Raw genomic sequence first — 16335 nt, 5'->3', positions numbered from 1 at the left:
GGGCTGAAATCAAGTGAGAAAATGTCACAGAGGCAGGGTCGGGAATTAACAATGCTAGTTTAATAAGATACAGTGAATAAACTCAAGGCCTCACAGTGAGAAACCTTTCAATAAACCTGACGCAATTCAGACTTAGCCAAAAAGAAATACGGAACTGTCTTTGGATAAGGAAATGGATTTGTTTTGAAAGAACAACTGTCTAGACACCTGAAGCATATCAACTTTCAGTTGAAACATCCCCCGCCTCCACCCGAAGTATACCTTGCATTCTTTGACTCAGAACAACAATCACAGAATGAAGAAGACCAGTATATTCCTCGAAGAGCTGTCGCATAGCAGAGAGGATAAAAATAAGAAAACAAAATTAAAACAGGCAAATGAAGGTCTAGGTTTCACACTTGGTTGTTCTCACCTTGTACGTGCTGTTAGTGCTGTCTTCCATGTTGTTATCGTTGACTGTTGTCAAGATGATCTTCCACACCTTAGTTATCTGTATATATCCTTGTGTGTGTTCTATGCAAAGTTGAAGTGCTTTACAGTTGATTTCTGCTTCTTCTCTGTTTTGCTCCACAGGACCTAGGCTCACTACAAACTTCTGCAGATCACTGGGTAGGTTAGATAGGCTGTGACATTCTGTACTACACACCTGCATATAGGTCATGTACCATCATCATTTTCCTTCTGATTTTGAGAAGTTTGTTCAGTCTTTCGGAGAACATGGATGACTCAGCAGAGTTGTCCTAACTTGGCTTGCAAACATGGGTCTCTGCTGGTGAGGGTAAGTTCATACCTAATGATGTAATTCCGAAGGTGTAACACGTCAACATGAGGATCCTGTTTTGTTGGCCTCCACTTTATGTTCAGTACTTTAGCAGCATAAATCACAGTGAGACCTGGGATGTTTCAAGACTGTAATATGGTTTATTCTCTGGTTAACACGTGCTTCGGAGGTCGAATCGAATTGAATCGAATTACCGAGGCACAGTAAAAAAGCTTTGTCTTGCAAGCAATACAGGCAGATCACTTTGTTAAGTCGCATAGATAAGTAAATAATAGATAAACAGCAGCAAAAACAAAAACACAGGCACAGGCGAATGTTAAGAGTCCATTCAGTATTCAAACAACAGTTGGGTAGAAACTGTTTCGAAACTGGCTGGTGCGTGTGTTCAGGCTCCTGTACCTTCTCTCCGATGGTAGAGGTTGTAGAAAAACATTGCCAGGTTGGGATGGAACTTTGAGAATGCTAGTGGCCTTTCCTTGACAGCGGGCCTGGTAGACGGATTCTAAAGATGGGAGGTTGGCCTTTGTGATTGTCCGGGCCGAGTTCACCACTCTCTGTAACCATCTCCTATCTTGAATGGTACAGTTGCCATACCAGGTAGTGATACATCCAGGCAGAATGCTCTCGATGGCGCACCTAAGAAGGTTGGCAAGGGTATTTGCCGTTATACCAAATTTCCTCAGCTGCCTGAGGAAGAGGAGATATAGTTGAGCCTTTGTAACCAGTGTGTCCACATGAAGAGTCCAAGGAAGCTTGTTGTGGATGACCACTCCCAGGAGCTTGACACTCTCCACTCATTCCACCTCTGTGCTGTTAATGTGTAGGAGGCATGAGTAACATTCCTTGGTCTTGCCGGCATTGAGAGCTAGCTTGTTCTCGGTGCACCATTTTTCCAGGTCTTCCACCTCCCGTCAGTAGTCTGTTTCGTTGCTACCTGAGCTTCGACTGACTATGGTGGTGTCATCAGCGAACTTGTAAAACTGGTATTTGGCGACGCAGTCATGGGTATACAGTAAGTACTGTAGGAGGCTGAGTACGCACCCGGGGGGGGGGGGGGGGGGGGGGGGGGTGCTCCAGTGTTGAGTGTTAGTGACGATGAAATATTGTCCCCAATCATCACTGATTGTGGCCAGAGGGTCAGGAAACTGAGGATCCAGTTGCAGAGAGTGGGGCTTAGTCCAAGATCACTAAGTTTAGTAATCAGTCTCCAGGGGATAATAATGTTGAAGGCTGAACTGTAGTCAATAAGTAGGATTCTTATGTAGCTGTTCTTGGTGTCAAGATGTTTTAGGGAGGAGTGAAGGGCAAGTGGATCTGTTGGTCCAATAGGCAGATTGGAATGGGTCTTGAGTAGTTGGAGGCTGGAGTTGATTAATGCCACGACCAGCCTTTCAAAGCACTTCATGACCACTGAAGTTAGGGCCACTGGGTGGTAGTCATTGAGACATGCTCCATGAGTCTTTTTAGGCACAGGGATGATGTTGGTCCTCTTGAAACAGGCAGGGACAGTGGCCTGCTACAGGGAGAGGTTGAAGATGTCCGAGAAGACCTCTGCCAGTTGATCTGCGCATACTCTGAGTACTCCATCTGGTCCCATCCTTTCCTTGGATTCACACGAAGGAAAACAGATCTGACCTCTGATGCAGTGACTGTTGGAATATGTTCGCCAGGACTTGTCAGAATAGGTGTTACCTCTCCACCGAAATTCTGCTCAAAGCAAGCATAGAAGGCATTGAGATGATCTGGGAGGGATGGGTCATCGTCTGCTGTCTTGCACTGTCTCTTTTTAGAGCCTGTGATGTCATTCAGTCCTTGCCATTGTCAGTCTGGGTCTCTAGTTTGGATCGGTATTGGTCCTTGGCTGTCTTAGTGGCGTTGCAAAATTCATACTTGGATTCCTTACGTTTGAGTGGGTCTCCTGATCTGAAGGCCTCATGCCTGGTTTTTAGCAGGTTCTGCATGTTCTGATTCATTCAGGGTCTCCTATTGGGGAACACCCAGATTGACTTCCCCGGTATGCAGTCCTCTACACACTTGCTGATAAAGTCTGTGACCAAGATCTGACTGTAGATTTGTCTTTCTTAAAACTTCTCTCTCCAGGAGTACCAGATAGACTGAATTTAGTACACATTCTGTCTGTCAAAGGTGCACTTGAAGTATCTTTTAACTGTCTGACAATTAGAAATTTGGAAACTTAGTCAGTCACTGGGAGAAATTTGTAACCATGCTTACTGGTCCAAGGGACTGACTGAATCTCTCGAGAGGGCGAAAGTGAGGACTACAGATGCTAGAGGTCAGAGACAAGATTAGAGTGATGCTGGAAAAGCACAGCAAGTCAGGCAGCTTCCGAGGTGCAGGAAAATCGACGTTTTGGACAGGAGCTCTTCATCAGGAAGGAGGATGAAGCCCTGATGAAGAGCTCCTGCCTGAAACATCAATTTTCCTACTCCTTGGATACTGCCTGACCTGCTGTGCTTTTCCAGCACCACTGTAATCTTGACTCTAGAATCTCTTGAGAGTGGAGAGGTTCTTTGTGCTGTTCTGCTTGGTCATTCTGGCATGTCTTGCCCATGGTCACTGACTTCTCAATACAATTATCAATTCCTTGTCAATATGCAGTGCCCCAAGCCAAGCAACTTCCTCATTCTAGGCCTGCAGCTCACATGTCCCTGATGAAATGTGACAATGCATGCTGATGCAGAGCTTTGGGTACAAGCATTTGTTTCCCTTCAAATATTACACCTCGAGGTATCTAGTTCATCTTGACATGTTCTAAAGCTTTGGAGAGGGTCTGGTATCTTTAGTATTGTGTCGAGTCATTCTTCTATGATAGTTTTCCATAGTGACTTCAGTAGTTTATCATTAGTTGTTTCTTCCTGAAGTTGGCTGCATTTGACCAAAACTAAATCAAATTGACTCTAAGTACGTCTTCCATCTTGTTGTTTATCTAGTGGAATTTCTGTGTTCTTATCCGGATCTGTTAATCTGCTCAGTGCATTTGAAGCAACCATTTTTAGCCTGTACAACATCAAAGCCAAATCCCTGCAATTTTATTGGAAGCTATTGTAGTCTCAGTGGTGCATTTATCAGTGGTTTGCACCAAATCATTTCCAAAGGCTTGTGATCAGTTTCCACAGTGAATTCCATAGTGAACAAGTACATGTGGAATCTTATGATACCATATACCAGAGGAAATGTTTCATGCTCCACGTTGCAATCATTGGATTGTGCTTCCAACAGACTTTGGACACAAATACAATTGGTTTGCCATCTTACAGTATGTATGCTCCTAGCTTTTTCTAAGATGCATCAATTTCCAGGACTGTCTTCCTCCTTGGGGTATAGTCCTGTAGGATACAAATCTCTGCTGACACTGCCTGTTTGAGTGATATTCTGATGATCCTCTTGCTCTACATAAAGTTGTCTTTCCTCAGGAGCTCCCGTTATGATGTTGCTTTCCAAAAAAAAAGTTTGATATCTATGGTCCTGGTGATTTAAACAAATCTAAGATTTCTCTGAGGAACTTTTTTTTAATCGTGAAGAGCAGGTTCTTCAGGTGTTGGCTGGGTCAGGATGGATCCCATAACCTGAACAGATTGAGCTAAAAAACGCGATGTATTAATCTTAACCTGGCACTTCTTACTGTTAAGGACAAGTCCTGCATGACAAGATGCCATTAAAAATTGTATAGATATTCATTTTACTCTTCACAGGCAAAACCAGCAGCAATGTCAGCAACATCAAGGAATATTTTCTGTAATTCAGTCCAAACACTGCTGGAACAGTTCTTGTCTGACAGACTGACTGAAAGGTAAATCTCTGGAAGCAATGCCTTGCAAATGTTTTCTGAAAGTAGTGATTTATTGTATTGAGATTCCTTTGCTGAGTAAACCAACCAGTATCCATGTCTGGCACCCACCTTGGAAAAGTATGTAGCTCTTGTGAATTTGGGATTCTATTCTTCTCATGTTAGAATTTTGCTGGGCATCTTTTTAGAAAAACATTTAAATGCGCTACATCCAAACATCCCTAATTATACCATCTTTCTTTAGAACAGTACTAGTTCGATGTTTCAATGTATAGTTGAGCTGCTTCCTTGAAGTGCTGGAGCTCATTTGGTGTAGGTACACCCACAATGCTGCTGGGGAGGGTGTTCCAGAATTTTGACCCAGCAACACAAAGAAGAGCAATATACAGGTGCTCCCCCCAATCTGCAGGTGATACATTCCAACACCTACCGTGGATGCCCAAAACCGCAGATAGTAGCGAACCCTACCATTTAAATGGGAAATTTACCTCCCCGCAGCCCCCAGAATTATTTCTGGAATGTTCCCCATGTGATATTTTTGGGCTGCGGTAAACCGCGGATACAGGGTTTTACTTTACTTCTAATTTCCCAACACGAAAACATATCAGCATTCCTTCAGTGGCATTGGGTCAAAGTTCTGGTATGCCCTCCCTAAGGCATTGTGGATCTACCTACATCTAATGGACTGCAGTGGTTCAAGAAGGCAGCTCACCATCACTTTCTCAAGAGCAACTAGGCATGGCTCAGCCAGAACCCCTACCCCCACCCCCCAAACATGACAGATACTACCACAATGTTCCATATCATCCTGCTCACTTTTACGTTTTTTTTTCTATACGAATATTGCACTTTCTTGGAGGTTTTGTGATTTCTCTTGGTGTTGAATCTCTCTGGGAATATTTGTCTTAAGAGTTGGACTGACTCAATCCAAGTATCCTTGGTCTCTTCTGTTGCAATTGGTATATTGGTGATCTTGTGAAAGGTCATACTGTCAGCTCCAAATACAATGGTAGTACTGCTACTGCTGGGCTGTTAGTGTTCACCAAATAAAATACCTGCATGTGGGTTCCATGCAGAATCACCATTGCAGCATTTCATTCTCAGTGTACCAATACTAGAGATGGATGACCCTTTAAATGCAGTTAATTTTATTGTTATAGATTGTGTCATTGATTTTCAATTGTCTGGATACACGTTTGCACTAGTTCTAGTGTCAACCATGGTTTCAAGTTCAAGTTTGCCAATTTTCTTTGGGCATTTGATAGTATTAGTGGCAAGTGTTTCCAAATGTTTTGACATCATCCAAATGTGTCACATACGCAATGTGGAAAATCTGTGTGCCCTCTGGTTCTTCCATTCTGAAGCTTGACCTTCTGTGCCTATCTTTGTGAAGGTCTCTGGCATCCTCCATCTTGCAGCTGCTAGCATACTGCACACACTTTTGTTCAGTTGTTTTCCGTTATAATCTCTGGTTGCACCTTTGAAGCCAAATTTCTTGCATAGGTGAGCATATTGCTCTTAAGTACTACATGACTTGCAGAGATCTTGTTACAGGACAATTTTGCAACCAGAGCAATAGATTGCACTTCCCACATCACCTTCTTGGTCTCTGCATCTTGGCTACTACACTACTGCTGGTAAATGCACCTAATGCTTGCAGTTGTTGTTGTCTGGCTACAACTGCTTCATATTTTTTGCTAGCTTTAAGCAGTGCATCAATATTAACGCCTTGAAGATGAACTAAGCTCCATAAGCTGCTCAAACAGCTCCGCTTCCAAAAAATCACTGTCATTGGCTTTGTCATGATTCTTGTGGCTGTTGCCTCTAGGATATCAGGCTCCAAATGCTGAATTAAAAGAACACTTTTACTCAAAGCCGATTCCATAGGCTCTCTCTGACCTCCTTTAGAAAGGCCTTAAGTGCAGACACAGCGCATCCCACCTTTCCAATGACTGTCTTTATTTTCTCCGCTTGCTTGAAGGTGGAGAGTGAGAATGGTTCAGCAGAGAGTGTGTGGTTTACTTTTCTATAGGGGCAATTGGGAGTTTTTATTATGAAAGGGTCTTCCTGTTGGGATGCAAACTTGGAGGAAACAAAACCTAATAAATAAGCATTAATTATAATGGCAAACACAACAGTGTGGTCATGATGGAAATGGCAGCATTCCAGATGTCATTATGGAAGTATGTTGTGACTTTAGTCTTTCTTTCTGCACTTTGAGTGGGAACACTGTGAATGAAAATGATTGGAAAATTTCTCCTGAGTGAAACAAATCAAATAGTGAAGTTTTCTTTTGCGAATACTTGGTAGGATGTTTCCAGTGAACTGTGAGCCAATACTAAACCAATTAAACATTTGAACACAAACTTATATCAAAAGGAATCTATGACACAGTATTTACCACAGAATCAAGGCATTCTGCCCAAAAGACCAATGTCCACATTTATGAACTCCTCCCATCCTCTTCATCTAACTCCATCAATATTTTCTTTCGTACCTCTCTCCTTCACATGTTTCTTGAGCTAATCTTTGAGTGCATCTATTTCTTTTGCCTCAATTACTTATGGTACAATGTTCTGTATTTTAAACAATCTTTTGGCAATATAATTTCTCCTGAATCCTTTAGTGGATTCATTATAATTATGGTCCTTCTTTTGGTCTTGTCTGTAAGTAAACCAGCTTCTCTGTTTCTTTATTGAATTTTGCGAGTCTGACACACATCTATCAGATTTTCCTTTTCTAGAGAAGGAGCAGTCTTGTTCAACCTTCCCAATTAGTATAACCTTTAAGATCTGGTATGATTCTAGAAATCCTTTTTGCATTTTGTCCCATTCTTCTATAACCTTTTTAATAAATAGAGACCAGAACTATTCACTGTTACCGTGACTTCTCTGCTTTACAATTTTATCTTGAGAAGTGAATCTGGGTATTGTTTTCTTTCATAATAGACTAACTAAGTTTGTTCACTGCTTTGACTAATGTTGTTTGTTTCCACTTTGAAATTCCCCCTCCTCATGTTTGGCAGTTGGGATAAGGACCTGGCCTCAAGCCCTAAGTTCAGAAGGCTGCAGCGTTCCCAAGTGGGTTCCACACCATGTCTTACGATCACATGGCCTGCTACCACATACAATGCATTGTCAGCTCATAATAGCCCCCATTAGCAGCTATTCATAAAGATATGCCCCTCATTTTGAACTCCCTCACCCTAGGGAAAAAATTCTTACTCTTCACCTTATTTAGCTCCCTAATGATTTTCTAAACCTCTATAAGGGTCAACCCTCAACCTTCTATGCTCCAGTCAAAAATGTCCCAGCCTATCCAACCTATTTTTGTAATTCAAACCCTTCATTCCTGGCAACATCCTGGTCAATCTTTTCTGAACCCACTCCAATTTAATAATATCCTTCCTACAGCTGGGCAACCAGAACTGCACATGATATTCCAGAAGAGGCCTCACCAACATTCTGTACAGCCTCAGTATGACATCCTAACTCATATACTCAAAGTTGTATGACAAATGCCAAGGGCTATAGAATTTCAAAATAAGATCTGGTATCACTGCTTGAAAGTGACAAAGTGTCTGACAATTCAAAGGCACCTGCTGAGTTTGTTTTAAAAAAACTGAGTAATATTAAATTTCTGTATGCCAAGATGTTGCATTGTTAATTTGGGAGGGTTATTTAAATATATTTGGCAACTCTCATTTTATATGCACAATGTGTAGTAGTGAAGTCGTGCAGTCTTTGACTTGTGCAACAGTTTCCAGTTAAAACTGATATACAGAAGGGTCAGCCCTTTCCAAAAAATGTCTGCTGTGTTTGTTGCCCAAAATCTTTTAATTCGATATGCATTTGCTCAGTGGGAAATTGTTAAATTATTCTTAATCAGATGTGAAGTGGTGTTTTTGCAAATTTGGAATTACAGTGAATATAAACAGAATCACATCAGTTCATCCTGACAGCTTTTAATTTAAATAACAATTCATCTCATTGCACATGGGAATCATTACTAAATTCTGTTTTCAGGTGAAACTAAGATAGAACAGATGGATAATTGACCACATAGACCTAAGTCAGTCCCTTTTTAAAAGTCATACTTAGTCTTTTTTTTCCATAAAGTCTTCATTTCTTTTTACTTTATATATGTAGCTAAATAACAAGAGTGATGATAATTAGAGAACAGAGAAGTAAAGCTAGTTTGAACAGAGCAGTTTCTCTGCAGTATGGACAAAAGTACAAAACTAAAGCATTTCAACACTAACAACAGAGAGTTAAATTACACTGTGACAGGCTCTTTCCATTGCGAATGTCGATATAAAATTTATAATGAGACAAATTGACCCAAAGGGTGTTAATCATATATCAATTGAGTGTTAATTGCATTCAGATGGTGGGCATTGGAAACTCACCCTTGCCTTACATTTATGTACAGTTGTACATATTTGATACTCTATGTGTGTTTCTGTAAATGAGTCTTACAAAAATGTCCAAAGACTAGGTTCCTGCCTTCTTTCACTGCCTGGACATCGGTGTTCTACCAACAGGATGAGTTTTAATCCTCAAAATTGAGGATGTTGGGAGAGGTTAAAATCTTCAAAATCTGAATCCTGCCCCTAACCCACTGACATCTGGTTTTAATTTTGATTAGATTAGATTAGATTACTTACAGTGTGGAAACAGGCCCTTCGGCCCAACAAGTCCACACCGCCCCGCCGAAGCGCAACCCACCCATACCCCTACATTTACCCCTTACCTAACACTAGGGGCAATTTAGCATGGCCAATTCACCTGACCTGCACATCTTTGGACTGTGGGAGGAAACCGGAGCACCCGGAGGAAACCCACGCAGACATGGGGAGAACGTGCAAACTCCACACAGTTAGTCGCCTGAGGCGGGAATTGAACCCGGATCTCTGGCGCTGTGAGGCAACAGTGCTAACCACTGTGCCACCGTGCCGCCCACAATTTGGTGGAATGAGAGAGTGGATGATCAATCTACTTCAAGAAAGCAGGTTGATCCTTTAAATATTATAATGAAGCTGTTAGCCTTCTTTGAATTCACCGATGAAAATCAAACTCTGGTCATCCAGCTCTCCCAAGTGTCAGATGAGTCAAGGATCACTGCAGGATCAGACCACATGTGGTTTTCCAGTACCCTGCTGGATCTAGGCCATGCACGTGACTGTGATGGACAACCTGACCACCCCCAGGAGCATGCCGTCTACAATGGTAACCCACAGGATGTTGATAGTGGGGGCTTCAGTGATGGCAATGTCACTGAACATCAATGTGATGGTAAGGTTGTATCTTATTGGAAATGGTCACTGCCTGGCATTTGTGCAGTGTGAATTTTGCTTGCCACAAGTTTGGATATTGTCCAGAATATGGGCACAGATTGCTTCAGTATCAGAGCAGTTGGAAATGGCACTGAACATCAATAAACACCTCCATTACTGGCCATATGAGGATGTGAAGTTTACTTCTTAGGTGGTGGATAGCAAGGATGTACTTAATATGTAGATGGGTTGGATACCAGCATAGGCCTGTTGGATTGAATGGCCTGTTGGTGTTTTCTCACATCTTGTGATACTTTGGAACAATGGACAGTTATACTCAGCTTGCAAAAGTAGGAACAAACAAACAAGAATTGTATTTATGTAATTCAATCATTAGATGAATGCAAGAGAATATTTTCATCTGACTTACACACTTGGAAGATTAAAAATGAAACATGGACTGGCGTCAGGATTCAGGTGGGCATGGCTGATGTCAATGCCAGGCTTCACCTGCAACCCCCCCCAGGTCAGCTGCTTGCCCTACACTGGCAGAGAGCACCAGTTGGACAGAGTGGAAATTCAAACAGCAAAAAGATGTCACATTGGCCAGGACAAAAACATTTCTGACAAACAAAACAATAAATTGTGGGAAGGGAGGATTCCTGCTCCTCCTGACCCTTTGAGGAAAACAAGAAAAAATATAACTTAAAGGCCAATGCTGGTCTTTGATCCTCTTACTACTGTCTTCACTCAGCAAGACGACTACAACAAGGCCAACTATGACATCAGGCATCAACAGGCAAACTTTAAGAACACCATGAACCCATTTTGCTTCACGCTTTAAAAAAAACTATTAAAAATCGAAGGTGGTGAGATCTAGGAAGCTAAGTCATCTTATCCGTTTTTACTGGTTGTCCACTTGATTTTTATGTTTCAAATGTGCAGCATTATGGTCAGGAATTAAGTATTAAAGCACTCAAGTATCTACAGACCTTTCGCGATTAGCTATCTAACAAGCATTAGATATTTCCCACCAGTAACTTTACACACCCCTTATGGCTTTGCCCAGGTTTTTCCTATGGTCAAAGTAAAATATATGGAGAATTTTTTAACCATTGAAAATTTTGTCCAGTAATATTTTGTACAGTAATATTCAGATGTATCATCTCATACATAAGTGTGTTCCACATACTCAACAATTATTTTCTGCCTGCTGTTGGACCCATCCCAGCAGGTAACCAAATAATCTCTCAATGAAAGTCACAAAATCAAAAAGCAAGTTAACTCCACTGCTAACCTTATTTTGGCCTTCTAGAAGACAGTTCTGAGTTCAATACAACATTTATGAAGAAATTATCTCTCCTTTATTTGGAATGAAGAGGAAAGAACTTTATTAATGGAAAGAGTGGGAATGAAAATACACATAATGTATATAAAAAAAGGACCAACATAAGTTAAAAGGATCATTGGACCAAAAACGTTAACTCTGATTTCTCTCCATAAATGATCTGCTGAGCTTTTCCAGAAATTTCTGGTTTTATTTCTGATTTGCAGCATTCACAGTTCTTTCAGTTTTTATAAGTTAAAAACATTTATGATAATATTGCATTTTAGTATTCAATATCAACATTACTAAACAGATGCAAAGTTAATGAATAACGGTCTACAAAAAATACAATATCATTTTAGAAATATTCTCACCTCCTCATTCGGTTCCACATTCTCTTCCTCTCTGCTTGGCGTTGTCTTCTTTCTCTTTGTCAAACGATTACAAAAAGCTAACGTAATGCAGCTAATGAGAAATATGCCCAAATCTGGAGCAACCAGTCGAACACAGTTTGGGACATCATTCAGATCAAGTCTAGAACAGAAAGAAAAAAAAAATAATTTCCAATCATATTTTAGTAATTATTTAAATAGCAATTTGGCACAGAAAACTGGATTGAAAGATGGTCACTTTGTAAGAGTTTTGAATCCAATCCACTACAGTATATTGGAATCAAACATGCTTTCTTCGACAATGAGCTCTAGCTGAAATGAAGTTGAATAGTCATTGCAGTTCAATATTAGGCCATCCATAATCTCCAACTCTGGAATAAAGTGGACATAGAAAAAATGAATATCACACATGTCCAACACTGAACAGCATCTCTAATATTTCTTCAGGTTTGATTAGTAACTTGGTTGTTAGCTGATTTCAAAGAGTGGAGGGCCTCTTGAACTTTGGCAGATTTTTGGAGTGAACTCATTCAACTCAATTATCTTGGGAAGCATTGATATGTGGTTTAATTTAGCAGGCAAGTGCTGAATTGTTGTGTTGTATATCTTACAATCCTTTCTGCAAAAAGAGTTGTAGATCACTTAGGTAGTAACATTCAACTCTAGTCGTAATTCAAAAAAAGGTCATTTAAAGAGAGTATCACGCTGCTTGGAATACATGACCAACAAAAATGCTAATAAAAATGTAAGAAATAAGAAATGGATACATTTATTTCAGCACAACTCTGCAAGGAATGATTTTAAAAAAGTCAGAACCAGTGTGAACAGTGCTGTTAGCAAATGACCAAGGTATTCCAAGTGTCCAAACTGAGCAGATACATAAATTTATTGATGAACGAGTCCATGATTCTTGTAAGGTTAAACAGAATCATATCTGCAGCCATTCATCAAAGAAATCCATTAGACCACTTTGTGCTATAAATTAATCCTAAAAATGTTGCTTTGTTAAGGGGCAACTAAATCATTTTAACCCAGTCTTTGCATTTTATCTTCTGCTTGTCAAACAAATATTTCTTTGGAGAACTGGAGTGTTTTGTAACTCTGCCTGATTCAACAAAAAAAAACTCTCCCCATTTGTGTGCATGGCTTCAATATTTTAAATCAAAAGTGGCAAAATTCAGCACTATAGTATTGCAATCGAAACAAAACACAAAAACAAAATTGACCAAACGTTTCTGCCACAGATCTATTGTTGTAACTGTACTCCCAGAACACATTTTGGGTACATTAGTTGCAGTTTAACAGTTGTGTTTCTGATGACGTGATGCTGAAGAACTCTGGATATGGAAAATTCATACTAGTCAGCTGGAAATTGGCCATAAACTAGCAATGAGTAATGGCAATACAATGTGTAACACTGGCAGATGACAAACCTCTACCTTGGTCAGTTTTCTTTCCTCAGATTCATATGCAACATCAACCCTTGATATTATACTGCAGCTGACCAACAAATAAAAGAAATTGAAGTATTGATTTTTCTTTCATAGAACTTTTAGATGCAAGTCTACAAATTATTGTTGGTAATGTTATTTACATGTTTTATAGTCCTCCTCTGCTCAATTAATGAAAGTGTTTGTCTTCTTTATTCTTTCATAAAATGTGAGCATCTCCAGCAAAGGACAGCATTTACCGCCCATCCTCAATTCCCCTGGAACTAAGTGGTTTGCTAGGCCATTTCAGAGGAAGTTAAGAGTCAACCACTTTCCTGTGGATCTTGAATTCCATATAGGTCAGAGAAGTAAGGATGGCAGATACCCATCTCTATAGGACATTAGTGATGCTGATGGTTTTTTATGCCATTGAATTATAGCTTGACGGTCACCATTACTGAGATTAGCTTTCAAAACCATATTTTTCAAAATGTAAATTTAAATTCCACCAGTGGTGGGATTTGAACTCATGTCCACATATTAGCTTCGACATCTGGATTACTCATTGAGTAGTACCCTATTTTAAATCAACTGATATATCAATACCAGATTGAGGTGTTAAGTCTTTGTTTACACAAATTATTAATAATAATTTCTAGATTATATAAGATTTATCAGTCTGTACCATCGAGCAGGAACATTTGGGGCAAGGGATTTAGGTTTAGTTGATTGGACAATAGGCGGCTAAATTGTGTTTTGGGTGCATAGACAACACAGAACATCATTCAACAGGTTAGACAGACATTTTTACTGCATGCATCTAGTGCAGGGGAGGTGTGTGTATGTGTGCGTGCGCGCGCACACCTGTGTGGTCCTGTACAGTCAGAAATGGGGGAATTTATAATAGGAAACAAAGAAATGGCTGACAGACTAAATTCATAATTTACTTCTGTCTTCATAAAGAATGACACAAATAACATGCAATAAAAAAATGGGAAACACAGGATTTAGTGATAGGAAGGAACAGAAGCAAATCTGTATTCTCAGATTGGGGAAATTGATGGAATTGAAGGCCAAAAAATCCATAAGGCCTGATAATCCATATCCCAGAGGACTTAAGAAAGTGATCCTAGAAATTATGGATGCATTGGTGGTCATTTTCCAAGATTCTTTAGACCCTGGAGCAGTTCATTTTTCTTTCATAGAACCTGTACATACAATTCTACAAAGTACTGCTGGAAATGTTATTTACATGTTTTATATTTCTCTGCTTACTTAATGCAAGTGTTTGGCTTCTTTATTATTTCATAGATGTGAGTATCTCTAGCAAAATACAGCATTTGCTGTCCATTCTTAATTCTCCTGGAACTAAATGGCTTGTTTGGCCATTTCAGAGGAAGGTAATAGTCGACCACTTTTGTGTGATCTAGAATACCATATAGGCCAGACCAGGTAAGAATGGCAGATACCCATCCATTTGTATTATTCTCCCAATCCTGAAAACATCAATCCAATTTGTCTTCTCTACATTTAAACTTCAAGGTCCTCTGTTTCTGTGAAAGAATGCTTCCAGTTACACATACATATTTAGTCAAGTACTGATGAAGCAATCAACCACAAATCCTTTTGTTGAAACAAGCTGCTGGGAATCTGTGACCGAAGCTTTGAATTTACTGGGAAACAGCCAATTGTGTCTTGTCACTAAAAATGCACTTTGGCACAATCATGCAAAAGGAGGAGACAGCAACGATGATGGAAAACAATATGCTGCTGCCCACACAATGTGGAAGAATTATTCTATTTCCAGACTGTTAAACAAAGTACAATAGCCTTGCAGAAAGCGTATTTAATTCCAATAAATGTTTAGACCAGATTTGTACATTGCCCATTTCTGGATTCAGTTCCAATAAAATATAAAGCTAGTGATATTATCTTCTACTTACCCTGGATTTTCCAATAAACCATTAATGTAATGGACAAACTGCAAATCTGGAACTACTTTCTGGCCTAGTGGAACTGTGACAATCAAATTAATCATCTGGTTTTCCACATTGAGTTAAGATGGGACACTTTGAATATTTGAACTGCAGTACATTTTGCAGTGGCACATTGCACACCAAAGAACTATAAACAAAACAATGAATTTAAAAATCTTTAACATTGCAAAGCATTCTAGATATTTTATAGGAATGTTATCAAATAAGTTGGAGAGACAACCAAACGTTTGGTGAAAGCAACCAGTTTTACAAAGCATCTTCAAGGACTGGTGAGACATGAAGAGGTGGTCAGTTTCAGGATGGAGTTCCAGAATATAGAGCCTCAGCAGCTGAAGGCACAGCTGCCAATGGCAGAGCTATGAAAACCAGGATTTTAGAAGAGGCCAGAATTGGAAAGGTGCAGGGATCTTAGATGGTTGCAAGTCTGGAACAGGATACAGAGGTAGGTTTGGTTGAAGGATGGAAAGGCCACAGATGGATTGAAAACAATGATGAAAATGTTAAAACTGAGTCATTGCAAAAGTGAGAGCCAGTGCACATCAGTTAGCACAGGGATGGGTGACTGAGATTTGGTGCGACTTATGCTATGCATGGCAAAGTTTTTGTTAAGTTTACAGACACAAACAAAATAACTACTACTTTAATCCTTCAGGCAGTTACTATAAAAGTTTATTTTAAATAATATTTATCTTCTTGGCATTCCTAACAAAAAGCATTCTGTACCCTGTATGAAGATATACAACAATAAGCTATCACAGTGTAGTTCATACATATAGTCATTATCAAATCTTCAATCTTTTCTCAATATAGTGTTTATTAAATTAAATTTTCTAAAAAACTTTACAGCATCAGATAAAGAAAAATATATTATTGTACTTTATATATTTTGAGCTTCATTTGTAGCAATACCCAAATTTGAAAGTCTAAAATTATAAGAAAATCTATGTAAACAAAATTATATTGTTGTTATTGCTGATGAGTTATTGTACCTGGTAACTCCAATATGCCTGGACAAGGTTTCCCATGTGCTGCCTGAAACAGAGAGGTAAGGCCATTACAATTAGTAGTACTGTTTTTGTTAGACAATATTTATAGAAGAAAATGATTCCCTATTATTTTCCATTATCATTGATTTTTGCACCCTTTTGGACTCTATGAGACTGATGGTAATTTGCCAAATGATAGGGTAAATATATAGGTTCTCCTTTAAATTCACAGAATTGTTGGCATTATTTCCATTCACCTGTTTTTCACATGTTTGGTTAGGACAGAATGTCTTGTTATTTAATAGGTTACTTTTTACTCTACTTAACATTTTTAGTTTT

At 39.5% G+C, this 16335-nt stretch overlaps 1 protein-coding gene across 5 annotated transcripts in view; it reads right to left on the bottom strand.

Moving 5' to 3' along the window:
* Nucleotides 1-16335, bottom strand: part of piezo1 (piezo type mechanosensitive ion channel component 1 (Er blood group)) — a 340271-nt gene that overhangs the window by 151122 nt on the left and 172814 nt on the right. For all 5 annotated transcript variants that reach the window (XM_072596043.1, XM_072596044.1, XM_072596039.1 and 2 more), the window contains 2 exons: nucleotides 16000-16042; nucleotides 11566-11725 (listed from right to left, as the gene is read on the bottom strand). In XM_072596043.1, the coding sequence (XP_072452144.1) occupies nucleotides 11566-11725; nucleotides 16000-16042 (203 nt within the window). The remainder of the gene's footprint in view (nucleotides 1-11565; nucleotides 11726-15999; nucleotides 16043-16335) is intronic.

The sequence above is a fragment of the Chiloscyllium punctatum genome, chromosome 26, assembly GCF_047496795.1.
Source record: "Chiloscyllium punctatum isolate Juve2018m chromosome 26, sChiPun1.3, whole genome shotgun sequence".
Taxonomy (NCBI): domain Eukaryota; kingdom Metazoa; phylum Chordata; class Chondrichthyes; order Orectolobiformes; family Hemiscylliidae; genus Chiloscyllium; species Chiloscyllium punctatum.
The sequence above is the reverse complement of the archived record's forward strand: the minus strand, read 5'-3'. Positions and strand labels throughout refer to the sequence as shown.